A 23,430-nucleotide genomic window follows, 5' to 3' on the forward strand; every position below is an offset into this window, starting at 1 on the left:
TGGTGAAGCCAGTCTCTGTCAGCTCTTCAAACCCGCTCTTCCTTTGCTCCTAAGGCTCACAACGGGACCACATTTATCAGTGTATCCACTGGTTGAGTTCTAGCTAATGTAAGTGGGACTGATGTGGACTTTCCAAGCCTGGCAAATAAGAACTTACATACTTCACCTACTAACCCAACCCATGTTCCATCTTCCTTTATGAGCCTTCTCACTCACCCAGATGGAAATGTACATGCTAACACGGGGAGCAAGACTAGAAGCCATTTTGGTAGTTACTTACTTAAACCTTGGTATTCAAATGTGAACAAGAAGCAGAACCACTTCTGACAGAGTTACCCCAACATCAGAGGAATCGTTTCTTTGCAGTGCATCAAGCAATTAGGGTTCACTACTGGAATTTGACTTCACCTCATTAATGTACAATATAATAGAGTCTATCACACAGACAAAATAATGTATACAAGTCCTTAACACAAAGTCTGACACCTCTTTTATAAACAAGACTGTGGACTGTTGTTAACAAGATTCAGTATGAAGTCAATCAGATATTCAATGAGCTGAGAAGTGATAGGCAAATATTGATTGCCTGCAGTTCTTTTTGTAGGGTAAATCTAAGAATTCATGGAATTTAAATCCTGGGAAGTATTTTATAAGGAAGAGAAGAAACTTTACCTTTTCCACTTGCCTATTTTAGTTTTTGTCTTTTGCTATGCCTATATAAATCTTTTATACTGGATTTGCTCGAACTGTAATTTATTTTAATATAATATTTTGTAATTCATGGCCTGCATTTAATATTATAGTTTTAGAAACACCTATGTGTGACATCACAGAATCCATCCTACTAAGTTAGGACTGTGGTCAACTTCTATCTATTTCATGCAGATGCTCTTCAAAATGGCAGAAATCCAGAACTCTGAGGTGAAAAACCGGCTCAGTAAAATGAGAAATCACACATGGTGAGTTTCCTTCCCCAAAAGCATCGCTCCAAGGTATTAAATGTGGTCACAAATCTTTAGCTGGAAAAGGGGAGGTGAAGGAATTGTCATCACGGATTCTTTCACGTACTATGGCAAAACTTACTCTGAAACTTTTACTTCCTTGACAGTGTTCTTCCTAGTGACCCTTACCTTAGTTCAGAGCATGCCCAGAATATGCTTGTCCATTGAAAAGACTAATGAGCATGGGATACTAACTAACCAGCAGCTCGGAGAGCTCAGTCTTCGGCATTTGAATGCCTCCAGTAATGATAAGCAGAGGATTGCTGGTGTTTCTTGCATTTCTGTTTCTTTTAATGTGAGAAAGCTTAGGCTTTACTTACCAAAAATCGCTTTCATCTTTGGTTTTTGAACATTACACCAAGTCAAAGCATGTTAAGAACAAGAAAACTGGCCACGATAGGAGGCATTTAATGATGACTAGGATGGGTTTTCTAAACCTTCTTATTCTGTTTTTATTCTGATTTTACTCATTTAAAGGAGACACATTTTATTATTTTTTATTGACAACTTTTATAAGCCAGACAAAAGTCTGTATTTTATGTTCATTATATGATAATTAAATTACCATGGTTATAAAGGAAGAATTAATGTTCTCACAAGACTCATGATTAAGTAAGTGTTGTCTTCATGTGTTTATACAATGTTTTAAAGCACACGAAGACAGACCATTCATTTTTCATTAATTCATCTATGAATTAAGTTTTCCTAGCCACAGTGCACTGCAATTCTTGGTCATAGGGATAAAATGCAGTGACCTCAAGCAGTGCCTGCCTAGCGTTGGAAAGAAACATGAACTTAAAAAACTCAGTACCACAGAATATACAAAACAAATATCGTATCTGACATTTGAACATTTAAACATAAAGGCTATTTCTAAAGTTCATCTGACATTTTCTGGCCTCTTAAAAATCTGATGAAAAGAGAAAATTCTATTTCCCAAATGGCCATAATTGAAAGTGAATGGCAGATAATTAACGAAGGATCTATAGGATATTAGGCCAATGACATGGGAAACCACTACATTGCATCAATTCTGGAGGTTTGGGCTCTTTGTTCCAGACAGGAACTCTCTATGGAACCCAGAATCACAAATGTCATGCCAAGAGCTGGAACTGTAGATACATGCTAACACACCTGATAAACCCATAGTTTTGTAAAACTACTTGGAAGTTCATCCTTCACTCACTCAGTAAACATACTAATTAGCTTCTAAGTATGCACAATACTGTAGCCCCAAAGTGTTCTGATCTGTGTTGGCTGTCGCCATTTGGAAGCATAAATAGGCTCTTAGTTTGTACTTTATTAATTACCCATTGAAAGAACTTGGAGTGCAATTACTGTATTCTGATTGTATCTAGACTAACAACTACAGTTCTCACAATACAGAGCTTCCAGTATGGTAGATACAGTGCCATCCCCGAGACTTAACAGACTCAAGAAAACTCACCAGTCAATAAAGAAACAGGGTCAGGAGAGTGAGAATACTGTCGGCAGACAGTAGGTTGACTGTAGACTTTAACTGGAAAGCTTTCAAAACAATTTCTTTCTCATTTTCACACATATACATGGCATGGTTAGACATAAATATAACAATATTGCTGATTGTTATAAGTGAACTTAAACAAACCCCAAACTTGCCAGAGTGCTGGGGAAGCTTCTGGCTGGCCGTGGCTATAAAACAGAATCTCATGCCCTAAATTCACGAACTCTCTGCTCCCTGCCTTGTTGCCTTTTGAATTAGGTCACCCTTCAAATGAGGTAAATAATTGTAAGCTGATACTCTAATGCTTCTACTTAACATTTAGTAAGATGTAATTAAAAACGGCATTAAGACAGAAGATTAGGAAAACCGACGGCACTTTGTATATGCTTAAATCTTTAAACATACCAAGATCTGTTTTTCTTTTCCTTTTTTTAAAAGTCTGACTGAATCCAGTGTATGGCAGACATCTGTTTAATTAAAACATCTCAGTTATCCTTAAGAACTGTAAGTACTGTATTTCATCACTATAGCCAAACACAGCATAAAAAAAGTTTCCCTTAGTAAAAGGTCTTTGTGTGTATTGCAGCCTTCACAACTATTATGCTGCTACAAAATGATTGATAGACAGGAATTTTGTATGTAGATTTCCAACGCAGTAAAAGTCATCAGACCAGAAGAACCTTACAAAGCGAAAAGCTGTCTTATGAGGAATATTAGAATGGAAAATTATTCTTTTTTTCTCTCCTCCTCCTCTTTCGTTTCTTTATTTTTGAATTGAAAGTTCATACAACATATTCTATTTATGGTTCCCCTCTTCCATCTCCTCCCTACCTCCACGCCCATCCAATTCTAAACATCCCAACGTTAGTCACTTATCAAGAATTTCAGGGTCTTTAAAAACGTGCGTGTTTTTGTCTCAAGGGTCCTATTAAGACTTATCAACTGTGTAGGGAAGAAAACAAAAACAAAGCCAGAAAAAAAAAACAGTCTGTTAACAACGAAGTGCTACTAGCAAAGACAACAAAAATAAAACAGGTCATCACAAACCAAAAAGCTAGGGCACAGGTGTAGTGGAATTGGGCCAATTGTCAGCTCAGGATCATGTGGGAGGAAGCCTTAGTTCATCAATGGCACTTGCTTTCTGACTCCTCAAAGGCTTTCACTGATGCTTTTTGCCGAGGCTCCAGAGTCTGTCTGCAGCCTGTTCTGAATCATGGAGACTTTCAGTTTAGAGACCAACCCTGTGGATCCTTTGCCTCTCCTGGTCCTCGGGAAGAGGAGGTGAGCTGAGCAGCTGGGCCAGTTACCTCCCCAGGGAGCCCCGGCTGGCTTTAAAAACTTTCCAGCCCAAGTGCCACGGCGACGGGCGGCATGTGAGTCGGAGCCCACGCGGCCCGCGCCTCCCGCGAGGAACTTTTCGGAGTGGCGGTGGCTTGTCACTCTCGCTTTCAGACGCGCCTCCCCCTGGCTCGCGCTCCCGGAGCGCCCTCCCTCCTGGCGGGGACCTTCCCCGGAGACCGCCCGCCCGGCAGTCCGCGTCTCGGCCGCTCGCTGGCCCCAAGGCCCCAAAGAACGTGCGCCCCTCTCCCTGGCCACCCAGCAGAGTGCCCGCGCCACGGCCCTTAGGCTTTGCAATATGCTTTAAGCGGCATTCCGAGCACTGAGAGCCGCCGACCGTAGGGCGAAGAGGAGCGGGGGACCCGGGGCGTGGAGGAGGGGACCCGCAGCCTTGGAGCCGACTTTTCGCCGATGGTCCAAAGCGACGCGTCCAAGTCGCCTCCCATAGCGGCGGTGGCGCAGGAGAGCCAGATGGAGCTGCTGGAGAGCGCGGCTCCCGCGGGGGCGCTCGGAGCACAGGTAGCCACAGCGCCGCGCCTTCTGCTGGCTTTGTGAGCCTCTGGGCTCCGACCTCAGTCCCTCTCGCCGCCTCCTTTTCCGATTGCAGACCTCGCTTGCCCCTCTTGCTTGGGTCCCCTTCGCCACCTCCTCCCCCATCCGCGGGCTGACCGGGACCCTGCCCCTGCGCGCCTTCCCGGGTTCAGCTCCGGCTTCCATTTTTTTCTCTGCTTTCTGAAAAGCCAGTGGGAAGGGGCGAGGACGACCTGCTGCTCCGCCCCGGCTTCTCCCGGGCCACGCCGCTCGGCGGTCCGCGCCCCTGCCCGGGAGAAGCACATGGAGAGCTATGGACCAGGCGAGCGGACTGGACCGGCTCAAGATCGTGAGTCCTGGCGGGCGGGAAAGGGTTTTCGCACCCCGCAGCGCCGTTTCCGGCTGCCTCTGGTGGTCTCCTCTAGCTGCTGGGAGGGGAGGTGGGATGCTATGCAGGGTCGAGGTGGGCGTGTAACCCCCCTGCCTAGTCCCCGGAGAGCAGCCTCTATCCCCCTCGGCACCTGGGGCGCTGTGCCACCCAGACAGTTCAGCTGTCCCCTTGCCAGGGTTTGCCTGGACCCCCTGTTCCTTTGCTTTGAGAGCATAGAGTTGGAGATGAGAAAGTTTTTGTTTCTGTTTGCCCTGAAATGACAAGTCATTCTAGCTGCTCCTGGCTTCCCTTCTCTGATGAGTATTAGCGGTTTCTGGAAAAATTCTGTTCCGCTGCTCACTGTGAAATAGGAGATGTCGGTTGTAGGCGTAGGGTGTGATAAGGTAGCTTTTACGTAAGGCTTTGGCAGGTACAGTTGGGATTCCAGACACCCCCAGTCCTGGGCGGTAAGGAGTTCCTCAACTTTTATTCTTGGGGCAAAGCCTTCAAACCTGACACTTGGGCTAGTTGGAGAGTCGTGGGAAGAGTGTAGGGTGAGTCCAGGAGAATGCTTCTCCTTTGCTCTATTACTTTGGCTTGCTGTTTTCAAACCCACATTTGCCAGATTGTAAACTGTGATATGTGTGTGTACATAAATAATACATAGCATAAAATCCGCTCAGATGAGTGTTTACTGTGTAGTCGTGGGGTGGGAGTCGGACGTTCCGAGAAAGGTCACAAATGATATGCTGTTCCCGCTCTGGTCGCATTTCTGTGCTGTGACAATGGTAACCCATGTATTTAATTCAAGCTCTCATGAGCTCCCCCTGTGTGTTTGTGACCTTACTTGGGTGTATATTTGCATGCTGCTACTCATGCACGTGTGTACTCACGTGTGTACAGGCTGGAAGGTTCTGTGTGCCATGTCAGAGGGTAAGTTGCAGAAGGCCCCGGGGGTTCTCTCCTTCAGCCCTGTGGATCTGGGGGGGGGGGGGTGTTTGAATTGCAGGTCTTAGGGCTTCCTGCCTACAGTATTACCTGCGGAGCCATCTTGTGGACTGTTTATTGAGCTCTCTTTGACCACTGGAAACTACAGGTTCTAACTTAGAGTGATTACAGATGGGGAGGGGGGAAGCATGGACAATATGGACTTGTAAAGCAGAAACTCATTTCTTTTTGGTAGAACAGGTAGGCTTCAGTCTGCCTAGGTTGTTGTCTGACAAGCTTAAGCCGGGGACCTGTAATTAACCAGATCACTCTAAGCCAGATTCTGCCAGAGGATCCGAATTTGAACCCACAGAGCTCACGTTTGTTTTAGGCTCCTGATTTTATCATGATACTTGCTTGCCACGAAGACAGGTGAAGATGTACTCAGAGACTTCAGCTGTGCAGGGACGAAGGGCTTGACTCTTGAGAGAGGAAGGTAATTGAGATGTCTCTTCTCTTTGAAGTTTCTTTAGGTAATTTTTTTTAAAGAAAAGTTTTTGTTCTTGTGATAAAAATAGTACTTTTTAAAATCTTGGTAATCAAAGTTAGGGCTGATACACTAAGAGGAAAAAAAAAGACCTGTATTCAGGTGAGAGTACTAATTTACCTGGTTGTTTCTAACTAAATGTAAGACAACAAATATTCAGTGTACAGCTGCAATTGGAAATTAATCTAAAGTGGACAGATAGAATTTCCTCCTTTCAAAGAATTTATATTCCTGTAGTTTCATGAATGGCAAAGGAGACATTTGCAGGGGGAGTCTGTTAGCAAATGCAGTGAGTTAAAAAAGAGTAAAAGTCACAAGTCTCGAGATATCTGCAATACTTGATAAGGGAGGTGGCATTTGAGTGGACAATATGAGAATTGCTAGATTTCAATGAAAACTTTAAGACATACTGGGAGCTGCAATTGGACGTCTTCCCTACTGTGTGTGTTTGTAATCTCCAGTGTGGAGAGCATGGAAAGCGTTAACTTGGGGACTGCCAGGCTATTCACGAGGCTATTTGAAATCACATCTTGGAGACTTGGAACAAGAGAGATCTGTGAAAGAGGTTCAGAAAAGGAGCCATCTGACAGCTCCCTGGCCAGATCCATGGAGAATGTTCTGTAAGATAGTTTGCTGTGTGCAGCAAAGCTGCAAGAAGGGGAGGTGAATAGATATTCAACAATTTGGGAAAGGACTAATATGTCTAAAGTCAAAAGAGATGAGGAGATCATGGCTATGTTAGGTAGGCCTGTGACCATCAGACCTTTCAAATACCAAGCCAGGAGAGAGAACACGTGACTATGCTGATATGGGAAAGAGATGGAAAAGGGGAATGGATTTTATAAGTACGTGAATGCCAAGCAAGGTTTAAATGTTTATCCTCTCCTGCTTTGTTGGGCTCCTAAAAATGAAAGCAATCATGCTTCCGTGTTTCTCCCATGTGCGTTACGTGAGGGCAGAGTCACACTGTTTATTTTATATCTGTGGGCTCTGGCAGCATGGGGCCCCAGTGAACTTGACAAACCCATGAGCCCTCTGATCTTCATTGGGGCAGAACAAACTGGTTGTAAACTCTACCTGAGAAAATAGGCTGCCTTCAAAGTATCTCCCTCTCACCCTTTCCTATTTCTCATTCTGTGTGTGTGAGTGTGTGTGTGTGTGGGGGGGGGCTTGTTCTTTTGCTTAAGGTGCTAAATAATGATAATTCTACCCAAGAATGTACAAGTGTAACCTCCATCGACAAATACACTTCTCAGCCATCATTGACTCCAGAAATGAGTTGTTGCTTCTTCTTCTCCTTCTTCTCCTTCTTCTCCTTCTTCTCCTTCTTCTCCTTCTTCTCCTTCTTCTCCTTCTTCTCCTTCTCCTCCTTCTCCTCCTTCTCCTTCTCCTTCTCCTTCTCCTTCTCCTTCTCCTTCTTCTTCTTCTTCTTCTTCTTCTTCTTTCCTCAAGATTACCATTTTCACAGGAGAAAAGCAAAAGATATAGATTCACAAACTCACCATTTATTTTGCCTACGGAGATGGAATAACATCATCCATTTGAGCTCTGCTCTCAAGTACACGATCAAGAGCAAAGTGGGTGTGTTTGTGATGTGAGAGGTTCAAGGTCATGTCAGTACAAATCTTAAAAGTTCGGATTTTTACCAGACTGCATTGGTTTTTAAGTCATGGCTGGCAGTACGAGAGCATATCTGCAGGCAGAGGGCCAAGGTTTTCCTAGGACTCTCCAAGCTCCAAATTTGATGCTCTACCGTATTAGGTGCTAGATCCCTGGGGCCTCGGGTCACCTAATATGTGGCTAGCCCAACCTGAGAGGTGTTCTGAATATGAAACACAACCAAGATTTCAAAAACTCACTGTGAAAATAATAAACAGGTCACGTCTCCATTAATAACTCTTACACTGAATACACACTGAAGTGATAGCATTTTGTTTTGTTGTTAAATACAAAGATAAATACAAAGAATGCACTGTTATAATTCATTTCCCCTGTTGCTGCGGCTACTAGAGAATGTATATTACATAGGAGTTCACATTCTTGTTGGACAGCATAACTGTAAAAAATTGTAGCTGGTCCTTCTCTAAGGACTGGGACAGCTCCTGGGAAGGTTGGGTAGATAGGGAGTGGTTGAGAAGGACTGGCAATAAGATAGGAGTGACACAAGAGGAAATGGCCTGGAAACAGAACAGGCACTCTGCAAATTAGGCCTCAAAGAGCCCGGTAGCAGGCCAGCATCTCCAGTCACACCTGACAATGAAGGACAGGAAGCAGAGAGCCTGTTTGTTTTGCTCCTAGCAACAGATCCCAGCTGGTTCTGCCCCAGCCAGCTCCCCAGCTGCCTTTCACGGCACACCATAGAAACAGAGTCTGGTCATGGCAACATCCTGACCTGCTGGAGCAAGGGGCTTTATCAGAAAAGAGTGGCAGCCTTCCTTCTTGCTCCCCCAGAAACACGCTTAGGCCCTTGCTGTGTTTAAGTCTTGCCTCCAAATGCTGTGGACGGGTTCACATGCTGTAGGCGTTACTCGAGCCCTTGTTCCTAATGATTGGTTGCTTTCCTGTTGAATGGTTCTAGTGTCAAGGCTTCGGAGAAACTGAAATATCATAGCAGTCAGAAATTCTGAGTGTGTTTTTGGAATTCCAAGTATAACCTTTGAGTGATATGAGGTTTAATTATTCTATAGTTTGAGGCCTTCCTTCCACACTTCTCCCCTCCCCGGTCCCCTAGTGTTTCACACATTCCAGGAAAGCACTCTATTACAGTTCTACACCCACAGCCTCGCTTCCTGTTTTATAATTCACCTGTCGCTGCCTTTGACTGCATTGTCATATGCTGGACGAAGTCTTGACCTTTTCTCGTCAAGTTTAGCTAAGTATGCTAACCCTGTGGAGGAGGGGAGTGGAAACACTCTTCAATTTTGTGACACTTAGACATGTCTATGTTTTACTAACCATGGCAAGTATTGCATATTATTATTTTTTTTACAACTGCAGAGTTACAATTATTTATTATACCACTTGAAACAACTGAGCTTTCTTAGGAATCTTTCCAATCCTGGCATTGTGGAAAAAAAAAAAAAGACACATCCTGCCCCTGGCCTTTCCCCCCTTTTCCTCTCCTCTTCAGGCGCTCAGGAGACCTCATCCCCCAAGAGCTGCCTCCTGATTCTGCTTTCCTGTGAGCTAGATCCCTGTGAAAACCAACTGTATTTCCCTTTTCCTAAGGAGGCAATCTCAGCTACTTCTCACCTAGTGAAGGACCTAAGGACTTTCACAGCCAAGTGCCCATAAACAAGGGGGCTTAATGGATCCCTCTTGAATAATTTTGGTCATGTTGACATTGTTCCCCAAATGCGGAAAGTCTGGAATTCAAAGGGATAAATGTCAGCAACAACTAATTGAGCAGAAGCAAACTAAATGTAGGCATCAGCATTTTGCCCGTGGACAGCAATTTGCCACAGAAGAGCATCAAGCACACACATCTTTCTTAAAGCTGTCCCTGGGGGCTGCCATGGCAACTTTGTTTGTCCTGCTGAATTCCCCGTAATTAACGACTACTGTCCCCTTTCACTCATCCAAAAGCCAGACTTCGGCTGCCTCGGCAAACACCAGCATCTATCTGCTGCTTCCAAAGCGAGTCTGTTTTTGAAAATTAACCCGTGGTGCAGGTTATTCACACAAAGCTGGAATGCAGCAGATCACCATGTATTTGGAGTATGTTTTAAAATATGTTTGTGTAAATTTCTTAATTTTCTTCTAATTTCTGAAGTCTTCGATGTGTTCAGACAGTTTAATTATGTATCTCTCCCTTGCTGTAATGACACAATTTAAGTTTCATAGCTACATGTCAACACCATTCAGAGTATAAATCAGTGATTGCGGGGGTGAGGGGCATTCCAAGAGGAAGTCAGGGAGAGCGTGTGGATAGCGTGTGTCTGCTTTCTTTTCTCCCTCTTCCTCCTGTCAGCCGGAGCCACTCTAATGCTTAACTGCCTCAAATATTAGGTGTCATATAGTTGCTAATCAGCACCGCGAGACCATTGTTTGTACAGATAGCTGTGCCTAAAACAGATAACCAAGCAAATGCTGCTTTTTTTTTCCAAATATAGCTAACTAAATAGTGTCAGGCTCTTACACACCGTCCAACTGGGGAGATGGTTCCCCCCTTTTATAGTTTTTTTTCATTTTAGCACTAATATTACAGGGTATTAAGTCATTTTAAAAACCAAGTCATGTCAGACAAAATGGACTTATTTTTAAATATGCACTGAAAAAGGAAACCATCTTTAGTTTTGGACAGATTCATACATGTACATAATGGCTTTAGCCTTTTTTTTTTCACCCCCTACTCTGTCTCATTCTTTCTTCCTTTCCTGGATGAACCCTTCTTCTTCCCGAGGAGTCCCTCCCCTACTTCCTTTCTGCCTGCACGGCTCACAGAGCCTACTTAGGATTGACTGCATGAGCAGGGGTAACTTATCAGTAGCTACAACACTGAAGAAAATGACACCCTGCCTGGAACCACCACAGGGAAGGAGGGGCCATCATGAGCCCGCCCATTACAGGCTGGAATGCTGGTGGACCCAGTCTCACGCAGGTCTGCAGGTGACCACTGCTATAACGAGCTCATGAGCTTTTCTAGGTCACACCTTCTTTTTTCCAGAACTCCTCCTGAACCTCTGGCTCTCTTTCTGCCTCTAATTCTGTGATGATCTTCGGGTTTTGGTGGTGGGAGGTGATACAGTTGTCCCTTGTAGGGCTGAGCATGCTCCATTTAGCAAAATAGTAGCAGTGGGTTCTGCCTTAGGGCCTATAAGCTTGCCAGACACAGGTTTCTGGAAAGTTTTATAGTATAGTTCCTGTGGAGTAGGCCTTTAGACAGTGAAAAAAATACACTTATGCTGAAATGAGTAAAATAAGAGGGTTGAGATATAAGTGAGCATGTTGGTTTATTTTGACTCTAATAACTATGACATGGAATAATAGAAACTGCCTATAACAGTATAAAATTCCAAATGCTTCATGCTTTTAGTCACTCCTTAAAGATATGTGTGAGAGTGTAAAACCTAACTAGTGGAGTCTGGGGAGGTGGCTCAGTGGATAATGCACTTGCCACACAAGCATGAGGACCGGAGGTTGATTCCCCATAACCCAAGTCGAGGTGGTGGCACACGGCTGTAGTGCCAGCACTCCTGCAGTGAGATTGGAAGCAGGAACTCCAGACTCCACAGATGCTCATGGACCAGCTAGTCTGTTACCCACAGCAGCATAGCACAAGAAACTGTCTCAACCAACCCAGAAGGTAAGGACTGATACCGGAGGTCATCTTCTAACCTCTATAAACATAGACACAAACCTACACACACATAATTCACACACGAAGATTAAAAAAGCAGCAGTTTGCATATACTTCAGTATGCCTTATTTTTTAGAGGATAAACTGTGTATAAAGCAGTTGAAAATTGAAAAATCCCGTAGTACATATATTCTGTTAAAAGCTAAGCATGCCTAAAATAATGTTTGTGAACAATATTACCAGGAGAGTTGAAAAATTAGTGTGACGTTTTGAATGTGTCTATCTGTTGTCTGTCCTTCCTCCCTCCCTCCCTCCCTCCCTCCCTCTGTCACTCCTTCCTTTCCTTTTCCCTTCTTTCCTTCCTTCCTCCCTCCTTCCTTCTCTCCTTCCTTTTTTCTTTCCTCCCTCCTCCTCTTCCTCCCTCCTCTCTTTCTCCCTCCCTCTGTTCCTCCTTTCTTTTTTCCTTCCTTCCCTCCTTCCTTCTTGCCTCTCTCCCTTCCTCCATCCCTCCTTTTTCCTCCTTCCCGTCTTCCTCCCTTCTTCTCTCCCTCCCTTCTTCCATCCCTTCTTTTTCCTTCCTTCCCTCCTTCCTCCCTTCTTCTCTCCCTCCCTTCCTCTGTCCCTCCTTCCTTTCCTCCTTCCTTCTATCCTTTCTTCCTTCTCCTTTTGAAGTACAGCAGCCTCCCCTGGGGATTGACTGTCTTCACATTTGTCCTCTATTCTCCCAGGGCTGATTGTGCAATTTTGAGTAGCCAGGAAAAGCTTAAGACACCCAAGCAACTGAAGAACAACAATTGTTATCATTAAAAAGATGAAATAAAGAATAACAGAATTGTTGTTGTCTAACCATTCCAAAGTGGTACCAGAGGGAAAAAGATTATACAGTCTTTTACAGTAAGATTATATTTTGCCTTTTTTTCAAAAATAACACATTCTTCATTAGAATAAATAATGTGTTTTACATAGCTTCTTGCACATATCCTAAAGAAACATGCTAGATCTTATAAAATTCTTTCAAAGTAATAAGTAACTTTCCATATGGAATAATGCAATTTTTTAAAAAAAATAGGGGATTTTCATACCTCATTTTAGCCTTCTTTGGCCTGGTAAAATGGCTTTGTCCAAACCTTTGCGGGATAATTGGAAAAGGAGGAGTATTGTTAAAAGAATGCTATTTTTCCACAGTTTGCCAAGTGATGTTTATATAAGTAAGAAGAATAAGCTGTGAAGTGAGGAGAGCCTTGTATGTCACAGGGAAACCCAGCCCCGCTCCCCTTGCCTTTTTCAAAGTTGGGAGTTAATCAAACACCATGGAAACATGTTTGTCTTACATAAAGCCAGCCTTTAGATACTTGGAACAGAACAAACATATTTAAGAATTTTCTCTTTAATATTGCACCACATTCTCACTGATGGCAAATCCATTTACATGACTCAGAACACAAATGTTCACAATAGATTTTAGCCTGCGTAAGTGCTACATATATTATGCTTTATAAGGTGTTCTTAGTTTTATGAAAACCTTATAAATAATCAAACATAATCAAGTGGCATTTTCAAAACCTTGAGTATGGTGACTTTTAAAAGGCAGATGGTATAACTTTTGATTATTTAGTGAATTCTCTATAAACCTAATAAAACTGATGTCATGTACGCCCAAGCTATCCCTTCCACTCCCCAGGCTTCATATGGCTTTCGCTTTTCGTATAGTATATGGGTGCTTATTGTGAGCTAGCGATTACACTAAATTCTATAAATCTCTCTCTCTCTCTCTCTCTCTCTCTCTCTCTCTCTCTCTCTCTCGTTTGAAGGAGGTCCTCCCACATGCTAGGTAAGCATTCTACCATTGAGTTATATTCAGAGATCTTCATTAATACTTAAAAACAAACCTGCGACTTTTTTGTTTAATACTTAAAAATAATCACATTTGAAGGTAACAGTGGTGCTTGAGACTTAAAGAATTCCTTACAGTACGCAGGAGGCAGGATTCCCATCTATACATATTTAGCTCTGAAACTCAGGGTTGAAGTTTTCGCGTGCACACGTTAGATGGCAGAGTAAACTGTCTTCCTCAGAGTTGTAAGAATGATAGTTACGTTTGAATGTCTAACGCTTGCAGTGAGTTCTCTCTCTTAGCCTTCGCATCAAATAGTGCGTAGTTTATTTAGAGCTCCGAATGTGAACTCTAGGACAGAAATAGAATAGAAAAAGCAAGTTTGTTGGCAAACGTTGGTGCTGTTATCGAAAGAACTCCTCTTTGTTTCTCCCGTTTTCACCTTTACTTTCTTGTTTGTCAATGCCTTTTAAAAATGCTTTATCTTTAGTGGGTTTTCCTCTCGAATGCTAAACTACCGCAGTGAATACACATTGCCCCAGTCTACCGGTCACTAATGCTTTGTCCAGACTCCACCCCGTGTACTTACAGATGTGAAAGAAGTTTAAAGGTTCCCCGATATTAATTTTCCAATGATGCCCATACAACAGCAAATGTGTTACCAATGAGGACTTCTGACATTTTCTTGAACGGGGTAGATTCCCGAGGAAGGTTCGGGTTGTCTTACTTCTGTCTCTTTCTCTTTTCTATAGTCCTATGGGAAAGGAGCCAGGAGGAAAAATAGGTTCAAAGGCTCGGACGGAAGCACGTCATCCGACACCACGTCCAACAGCTTCGTCCGCCAGGTAAGGGAGCTCGAGTCCGCGCTGCTGAGAGTACAGTGAAAACAAAGTGGTATTTTTTAAGTGGTTTTAAATTATCTCTCTGGAGATTTATGCAATATTTTTACTCGAAATCGAAGCGAAACACATGCAGTTTAATGTCCTAATGAAAATATTCATGCTTCTAGTGTGACTCTGAATAATAATTGCATTCTTGCCTGGCAAGTTGGGGAGAATCCGCTTCAGAATTCATTATGGAGCCTTTCTACTCACAGAAAGGCAGAAATGCTACGATAGGAATGAGCTTTGGGGAGGGGGCATCCATGTCCACAACTATGAAATGGTAATATGGATATTTTGTTAGCTTGTTTTCCTTCTCCTCCTCTTCTTCTCTTCCTCCTTTTGTCTGTGGCTTTAAATTGAGGAAGAGAAGACTGTCCTTGGTCTTGAATGGTCCTCACGTCTATGGTTAAATCGACTGTAGATGGCTTCAGATGTAACTTAGCTGTTTGCTGTTTTTAGAGATTGAAGCAGTTTTCATGTCAGTCAACTGTGGTAAAGTCCTGCCCAAGAGAAATCATCAGGCTGCCTAAATAAACACTTGTCTATTGCAAAAGAAAGTGTGTGTGTCCCAGAGGAAGTACACAGTAATCAGTCCTCCAAAAGGCATGATTATAAAGCCCAGCACTACCTCACGAGACACAGGTGGGCATGTTAGAGCCTCGTGAAGTGTGTGGGTGAACATGTATACACCTAGCACCTCTCGGTGATGCTGGAGATGGGAAAAGGACCTTAAGGACAGCATGCTTTCCTGGCTGGTTGGTGGTCAGTTTCTGGCTAGTGAATCTGTGTATAATTCCTTGTGGGTGTAGCTCACTGCCTAGATCACTGGTTCTATTGGAAAGACTGAGTGGCTTCTTTGGATGTCACTTGTTTCTATTCCCTCTTGGGTCTTTTATCAAGAGCCTAGACCCTGCTCTTGACCCATGTGTGTTTGGCAGGCATCTTCTATGAATCCTGTTTTGATCTTTTGTGTTTAATTTTTGTTTTCATTGGAGATCATAACACTTGACCCTCTCTCTATCCCAGTTGAGTCTCATGACTTTCTGTGACACTGTTCCTGAGAGTTTCATTCAGGTTTGTCAAAAATAGACCACAGTTGGCTTTAAATATGTCTGCCTGCTATGTCTATGGTTACTGATTTCATAGCAGTAAAATGGAATATTTCTTGTATAGGCACAGGTGATCCCTGTCCAGGCATCAGTCCCTTCTTGTACCATCTAAATATGCCAAAGGCGCATCCAAGCAACTTTTAGGCAAGTGGAAAAAGACTTCAATCTGTACCAATTGGGAATTGTTTTGGTTATAAGAAGCCAAAAAAAAAAAAAAAGATAGCAAGTTAAGAAGAAGGGAAACTTGCTTGCAAAGAAACATTTAGAAAGAAAAAACATCAAGCTAGGTATGGTTCCCTAAGTGTGGTCCATCCTAGACCATTGTTCCACTGGTGTTAAGGAGCTGGGCATAGTATGGGGAGCTTATTGTACATTTACTTGTCTTATGGTACTAGAGTCCCCAGGAGCCCTGACAGGCCTGGGATTTAGTTCTTTAGTGTAGGTGACACTAGTCAAAGGGACAATAGTCAAAGCCTTTTACCTGCCAAGCACCCACTTTTATTTTACCCTTGGGGTAATGGGACTGGACCTGGAGAACTCAACTGCAGAACTTTGAATCATTGCACCAGGGTTGAGCATTGAATGATGCAAAGCAGACAGCTCTAAGAATCTTCACAGTAGGAACTGCAGTGAGGTTATAGATGATGCCAAGAGCTTGTGAAAAGTGGGTGACAACTGAGATGTTTCAAGTGAGCAGGTGAATCAAAATTAATAGTATGGAGTCCATCATTTCCAATTTAAGCTCTTATCTAAAAGGCCAACTGCTTTTCCATTTGTCCCATTTTGTCACATGTTCCTCTTGTATGAAGTTTTGAGAGCTCAATCCACAAGGCAGGAGGGATTTCTGCACTGCCCGTGAATGAACTAGAGTTTGTTTTCTCTATCTATAATGTCTTTTTTGACGTTGAATTCTTGGGAAAGTATGTTTGCTTGAGACACAACTGTGAGCGACTCAGGCAGCTGTTCAATCGTTTAAATGTAGAAATAGATTGTTAAAACATATGTGAGTACGTAAGAAGAAAAAGTAGAGGTGCTTTCCTAGAATCACAATGGAATGAGGCACTCTGTATGGCATGGATCTGGGGTAGCAATTATCTAAGCAGCTCATCAGAAACCTGCTCACATCATCCCAGAGAAAGCCTAGCAGCCTGGCAGTGGCTTGCAGTTGGAAATTATACTTTTGTTTTGACAATGTAATCTCCATTGCAACAACATTCCTATTTTGCTGCCACAAGAAAATGGCAAAGGCTACTCTGACGTGGTTAAATCCCTAATAGAAGTGGATTGGGGGAGTATTTGCAGAAACTCATGGCCAAAGGGAAGAGTGAATAAGCATGCTAGGTTATTATATAATGGGAAAATGTTCTTCTTATTGTCAGTATTTGTCTGTTAAACAAGTGAGTGGCTTGTGTCGGTGTTAGTTACTTACCTGTCTGTGTCTAGAAGCATTTATAATCAATATTAGAGGAGCATTTGGTCACTAGAACTGGAATTTATTTTCTTCTTTTCATTTTTTTTTTTAAAAATGGAGTCTTGCTGTATTACTCAGGCTGGTTTGAACTCATGAGCACAAATTATTCTCCTTCCTCAGCCTCCGGAGAATCACAGGCATGCTCTAGTACATAAGGGTTATAATGGCATTACTTAACAGAACTATGCAATTAGATTCAATATGGTGTTTTATTTGAAAAATAATTTCTATATAATTTTGAAAACCTTAGAGTTCTGGGGTTTTTATTTGTTTTTTAAAATGCATTATGGTCCTGAGTTCCTTGCTCGTGCTCCGTCTCCTTCTGCTCCTGATTTGGACCTTGAGATTTCTGTCTGGTGCTCCCATGTGGGTCTCAGTCTCTGTCTCCTTTCATCACCTGATGAAGGTTAATATTCATGAGGATGCCTATGTGTTTGTCTTTGGATTCACCTTCTTATTTAGCTTCTCTAGGAACATGAATTATAAGCTCAATGTCCTTTATTTATGGCTAGAAACCAAATATGAGTGAGTACATCCCATGTTCCTCTTTTTGGGTCTGGCTTACCTCACTCAGGATAGTGTTTTCTATTTCCATCCATTTGTATGCAAAATTCAAGAAGTCCTTGTTTTTTACTGCTGAGTAATACTCTAATATGTATATATTCCATACTTTCTTCATCCATTCTTCCGTTGAAGGGCATCTAGGTTGTTTCCAGGTTCTGGCTATTACAAACAATGCTGCCATGAACATAGTTGAGCATATACTTTTGTTGTATGATAGGGCCTCTCTTGGGTATATTCCCAAGAGTGGTATTGCTGGATCCAGGGGTAGGTTGATCCCGAATTTCCTGAGAAACCGAAACACTGCTTTCCAGAGTGGTTGCACAAGTTTGCATTCCCACCAGCAGTGGGTGAGTGTACCCCTTTCTCCACAACCTCTCCAGCAAAGGCTATCATTGGTGTTTTTTATTTTAGCCATTCTGACAGGTGTAAGGTGGTATCTTAAAGTTGTCTTGATTTGCATTTCCCTGATCGCTAAGGAAGTTGAGCATGACCTTAAGTGTCTTTTGGCCATGCAAATGGATGGAAATAGAAAACACTATCCTGAGTGAGGTGTCCCAGACCCAAAAAGATGAACATGGGATGTACTCGCTCATAATTGGTTTCTAGCCATAAATAAGGGCCACGGAGTCTACAATAGGTGAACCTAAAGAAGCTAAGTAAGAAGGTGAACCCAAGGAAAAACATATAGTTATCCTCTTGGCTAAGGGAAGTAGACCAAATTGCCGGGGAGAAAATTGGGATCTTGGGGGTCGGGTGGGATGGGGGTAAGGGGTAGATTATTTTTAAATTAAAAATAAACAAGAATAAACCGGACTCACTGAACATAGCGGACAATGAGGACTACTGAGAACTCAAGAACAATGGCAATGGGTTTTTGATCCTACTGCACGTACTGGCTTCGTGGGAGCCTAGGCAGTTTGGATGCTCACCTTACTAGACCTGGATGGAAGTGGGTGATCCTTGGACTTCCCACAGGGCAGGGAACCCAGATTGCTCTTCGGGCTGACGAGGGAGGGGGACTTAATTGGGGGAGGGGGAAGGAAAATGGGAGGCGGTGGCGGGGAAGAGGCAGAAATCTTTAATAAATAAATAAATAAATTTTTTAAAAAAGAAAAAAAACGCTTAAAAATATAAAAATAAACAAGAATAAAACAAAAAAAATGCATTATGGTACACAGGCTTTAAAAACTGGGGAATGGGTACTTTTAGGTAGTTATAATACTGATACTTAAATGGTTTAGAAGCTGGGACTATGACGATTTAGGATAGGGAAAAATTCTAAAAATCTTTCTCATTTTTTTTTTGAGAACTAGTGGAAAAGCAGGGAACATGTTTCAGGTGGCTTACTTCTCCTGAAAAATCATGTATAGAACCCTGCTGAGATTTTTGCGGAGACAGCGTCTTCGCGAGGTTTAATAAGGTTAAGTAAGATGAGAAGTATGGGTTCCTAGTTTAATATCAGTAGCCTTAGGAGATGAAGAGACAGCAGAGAGACTGTGAATATAACAAAAGGCCATTTTAAGACTTAGCAAGGAAATAGCCATAGGTCTTAGCCCCAGACTTTGGTAGTGGGAGAACATAACTTTTTCTTGTGTAAACCACTCAGGCATCCGGCATGGGTGCTCAAGAAAACTAACAGAGATGGATCTCCTTCTCAGGTGTGAAAGTGGCCTTTCTTTTTTAACTTTCAATTCTTTTTTTTTTTTTTTTTTTTTTTTTTTTTTTGGTGACAGTCTCACTATGTAATTCAGGCTGTCCTGGAACTCGCTCTGTGGACCAGGCTGTTCTTGAACTCTGCCTCCTGAGAGCTGGGATTAAAGGCACGTGTCACCACCACCCTGCTTAGCTTTCAGTTCTTGCTCTTATTGCTAACGGGGTATGCTTGCCAAGAAGAACGTAACTCAGGTGCTCAAGTCAGTGGACTCAGGATCACTGTACCCAGAGAACCACCGCCACAGCCAAGAAGGCACAGCACTCCACCGCCCAAATCCCTAGTCCGACTCCTTTCAAGCTGTATTCTCACCTTCTTTAAAGACAACCAAGTTCTTTCTTCCTGATATAGATTCCTTTTGCCTCTTTTTGAGATTTCAGGTAAACTAAATTGCTTTATGTCTAAATTCTTGCACCCAACTTCATATTGGTTATAGTCGTCCACTGTGGGCATTTCAGTACTCAGGTGATGTCCTTGCTGTACAGCATTGCGTTGCATGGGATGTGCCACAGCCAATTTACGTGTTCTGTTCTTGAGAGACGCAGGCTTGTTTCTCTTTGAGCTTAATAAGCCACTGCTGCCGTGTAAATTCTTGGGTGTACCCTTGATGCTTATGGATACATTTTTGTTCAACAAATAGTCTGAAAAATGCAATCATATGGGGTGTGTATGCTCAATAAAGTCAGTAGTGAAGATCAGTTTTCCAAAGTGACTAGGTCAATTTGCCTTACTTCCGGAGGCATCTAGCCATTCACCTGTTCACAAGTAGCCAGCATTTGATGCTGATATTTGTATCTCCGTCGCTCTGACAGTGAGATGGTTGCTCACTCTGGTGTTAGTGTTGATTTGCTCTTGGTTAATTTATAATTTCTCTGTAGCTGGGAAATATATAGGGAGTGGTATATATAAATATATGCAATCTGAAAGATCTTCTGAGAATTTTAAAAATCACTCTTTATAGTAAACATATCGTTAGCCACAATAACTAGGTGTATACATATTGTATTAAAATTATATCATAACAATTGGAATATGGTGAAATATTTTTAGGCTCTACTACAACATGAAAAAGGCTAAGCAATAAAAGGATACAGTGCATTTATCTGGGGTTAATTTTTCAGATTGCTGTTGTAGTTTTCCCAAGTTTTTTTCGGTGTGTGTGTGTGTGTATGTTTCTCTAACTAAGCGTAATTTTTAAAAAGAATCCTTATTCTTAAGAAAATCAATGCCTGTAGGTAATCTTCTGCTTTTGGCTTTGAAGTCAAATTATAGTTACCACGAAGAGCAGCTTCAGGACTAAACATGGGCTTCATTTGGTCAGTTACCCTTTCCCCATTGCCCAACCATGCACCCATCCTCTTTCTGGCCTTGGGGACCTATTTGAAGTCAGTGATATTTCAGAGATTCAAGGGTGGCTCACTCCGGCCCCTGCTGAAAAGTATCTCTAGTACATCAGTTGCATGCTGGAGCTGGGCTGGGGGTTGTGTCCTGAAGGAGCCTTTGCCGACAGGCTTCTTGACGGTCTATTACAAACCTCATGGGATTTCCCACAAGAAGATGGTGAGAGGGAGTTTCCTCTAGGCTGTCCCTTCTCTCCCCATGAGCAGCTGTGATGTGACGAGCTGCCCAATGTTCTGGATCAAACATTTTGGCACCTGTCCTGAGCTGTAGTTCGTTAACATATTGATTGGAAAGAAAGTTAATCCTATGTTTATTTTGTCTCATTTGTTTATGTTGTGGGTAAACCATTTCCTTGGTATCTTCTATGAGCACTATATCATGAACTCATAATATTCATATTTCTCTCTTAAATCAGTTTGATCTTGTGAGATTTGTTCCAAATTATTTTCTCCAAGAAGCAGGAAAATTGTTAAATGCTGAGTCTAAGTGTCACGTCTACCATTTATATTTGGCCTTCGCATGGATAACTAGGATTTTTTTCAAATTCTATTTATTCTTTGATAACTTCATACATAACTACAGTGCATTTAGGCAATATCAATTCTTCAGTGACTCTGTCATTTGTTGCCTCGTCATTTTCACATTGCAAACAGCTCCCTCCAAAAAATTAGCTGGATGTATTAAAGAAGTTAAAATCTGTATGCTAATTAGGAATATGCAAATAAGCACTATTTAATCATTCACTATATGACTTAAGAATGCAATTGTCCAGTTGGAACATTTATTAAAACACCAATAAAAAGCAAATCATCTTCATAGAAGTACTGATAACTGATGTTTATTAAATATTACTGTATCTAGAGAGCTCTATTCTATAGCTGCGGAAACTCAGACACAGAGTAAGTAAGTCATGGTCACACATTATAGGAAGATTGCATAAAGAATTTGAGTCTAGGCAGCTGGCTCCACATCATTTTCTTTTTTGGTGACATTGCACTCTCTTGTAACAAAAAGACATAGATTAGTGGAAATCTATTAAAAGGGTTTAACTTGTTTAGCTCAGGAGAAAATTGATACCATTGTGTTTAGGATGAAACAAGCTGTATTATCTTCTTTTCCTCATTGTGGTAATAAAATTCTTGACAGAAACCACTTCAGTGTAGGGGGAGGGAGGCCACTTGTTCGTCTAGGCTGCTTGTTTATCCTGGTCACCCAGAACTAAAATAATCACACAGAAACTATGTTCATTAAATCACTGTTTGGCCCATTAGCTCTAGCTTCTTATTGGCTGACTCTTGCATCTTAATTTAACCCATTTCTTTTAATCTGTGCATCACCACGAGGTTGTGGCCTACCAACAAAGTTCTGGCATGTATGCCTGTGGCGGCTCCATAGCGTCTCTCTGACTTCACCCTTCTTCCTCCCAGCATACAGCCTAGCTTTTCCTGCCTAGCTCTGTTCTTCCCTGCTGTAGGCTCAAAGCAGTTCTTTATGCATTAGCCAATAGAAGCAACACATAGACAGAAGGACCTCCCAAACCACTTCAGGGAGGAAAGGATTGGATCACAGTCTCAGGGGATGTCAGCCCATCATGGTGGCAGGATCATGTGGCAGAGACTGCTCATGTCTTTGAAGATAAAAAGCAGAGGGCTCTGCCTGAGACCAGAAGGGGATGTCACCTACAAGTACAGCCCCAGTGATCCACCTCTGCAGCCATGCCAGTCCTAGAGGCTCCACAACCTCCCTAAGCAGTACCACCAGGTAGAACCAAGTGTCTCATACATACAATCCAATGGGAGCTTGTTTTTCCCCATTGGGTTTTCAGGACAGGGTTTCTTTGTATAACAGCCCTGGCTGTCCTGGAACTCGCTTTGTTGGACTTGAACTCACAGAGATCCTCCTATCTCTAAGTCCCGAGTGGTGGCATTAAAGGCATATGCTACCACCATGCCTGGCTATGGGACGATTTTATGTCAAAACCATAAAGCATATGAAGGCATTAAATTCATCTCAACTCTGAACTTTCTTTAGAGGAAAATGAGGCTGGCCTTAGTATTATAGTTTTACTCTGTGTTATCACTTTATTTGTTTACTTGTTTATTTTGTGTGTGTGTGTGTGTGAGAAAGAGAGAGAGAGAGAGAGAGAGAGAGAGAGAGAGAGAGAGAGAGAGAATGTATGTCTGTGGTATTTCTGCATATTTGCGTATGAGCACATGATGCTGGTACATGCAGAGGCTAAAGAAGGTTGTTAACGTCCTGATCTGTCTACCTTAATCCTTCGAGTCAGGTCTGTTACTGAAGCTGGTGCTAGGTTTGTGGCCAGCAAGCCCCCCGGGATCTTCTATCTCCACTTCACATAGTGTTGGGATTCTGAGCACATGTGTAGCCATGACCAGCTTTTAACAAAGGTGCTGAGATACAGTCTCGGGTCCTTATGGTTAAGCTGCAAACATCCTTACTGCTGAGCCATCTTCCCAGCTCAGTTTCATGACTTCTTAAACGCCAGCATCCCTTTATTTCTTCCAGCAAAAGTCGCTCCAGTTCTCAGGTTGTCACACCACTCCTGTGGGTAACGAGAAAGACAGACGGAACTGGAAGAGTATTTGTTTCTTTCTCTCCTTCCAAGAATTTGCAGGAGCACACAAATTTTGGAATTTGAGGATTCTGGAAGCTTCCATCCTGCGTTAAACAAACAAAAATGAACTTGCCTGTGAATCATCTGTAGCCTTTGCCAGTCTGTTTGGAGGGCTGGCTATGGCTGACGTGGTCCCAGAAATCATCCAGGTCATGAATCTGGGTGAGGCTAAGCAAACATTACACCTCGTTTTATGTGAGGCTACTTCAGAAATAGTTTAGAGTCTGCCGCGGCCTTGTCTTTGTAAGGAAAACAAATACTTTAATGATAATGGGTTAAAGGGCAAAAAGCGCTACACATGACTTACAGACACTGGATGTAAAAT

At 42.5% G+C, this 23,430-nt stretch overlaps 1 protein-coding gene across 7 annotated transcripts in view; it reads left to right on the plus strand.

Moving 5' to 3' along the window:
- Nucleotides 1-3,928: 3,928 nt before the first annotated feature.
- The window catches only part of Cacnb2 (calcium voltage-gated channel auxiliary subunit beta 2), a 350,927-nt gene continuing 331,425 nt past the window's right edge, over nucleotides 3,929-23,430 (plus strand). The window contains exons 1-2 of one of the 7 annotated variants that reach the window (XM_041630533.1): nucleotides 3,929-4,341; nucleotides 14,083-14,175. In XM_041630533.1, coding sequence (XP_041486467.1) covers nucleotides 4,234-4,341; nucleotides 14,083-14,175 — 201 coding nt within the window. In that variant the 5' untranslated portion in view covers nucleotides 3,929-4,233. Of the gene's footprint in view, nucleotides 4,703-14,082; nucleotides 14,176-23,430 lie in introns of all 7 variants that reach the window. The other 6 variants (XM_041630528.1, XM_041630532.1, XM_041630527.1 and 3 more) reach the window with 6 other exon arrangements.

This window comes from Microtus oregoni, unplaced genomic scaffold (genome assembly GCF_018167655.1).
Source record: "Microtus oregoni isolate MIOR12 unplaced genomic scaffold, Mior012 000035F_ref0000213, whole genome shotgun sequence".
Taxonomy (NCBI): Eukaryota; Metazoa; Chordata; class Mammalia; order Rodentia; family Cricetidae; genus Microtus; species Microtus oregoni.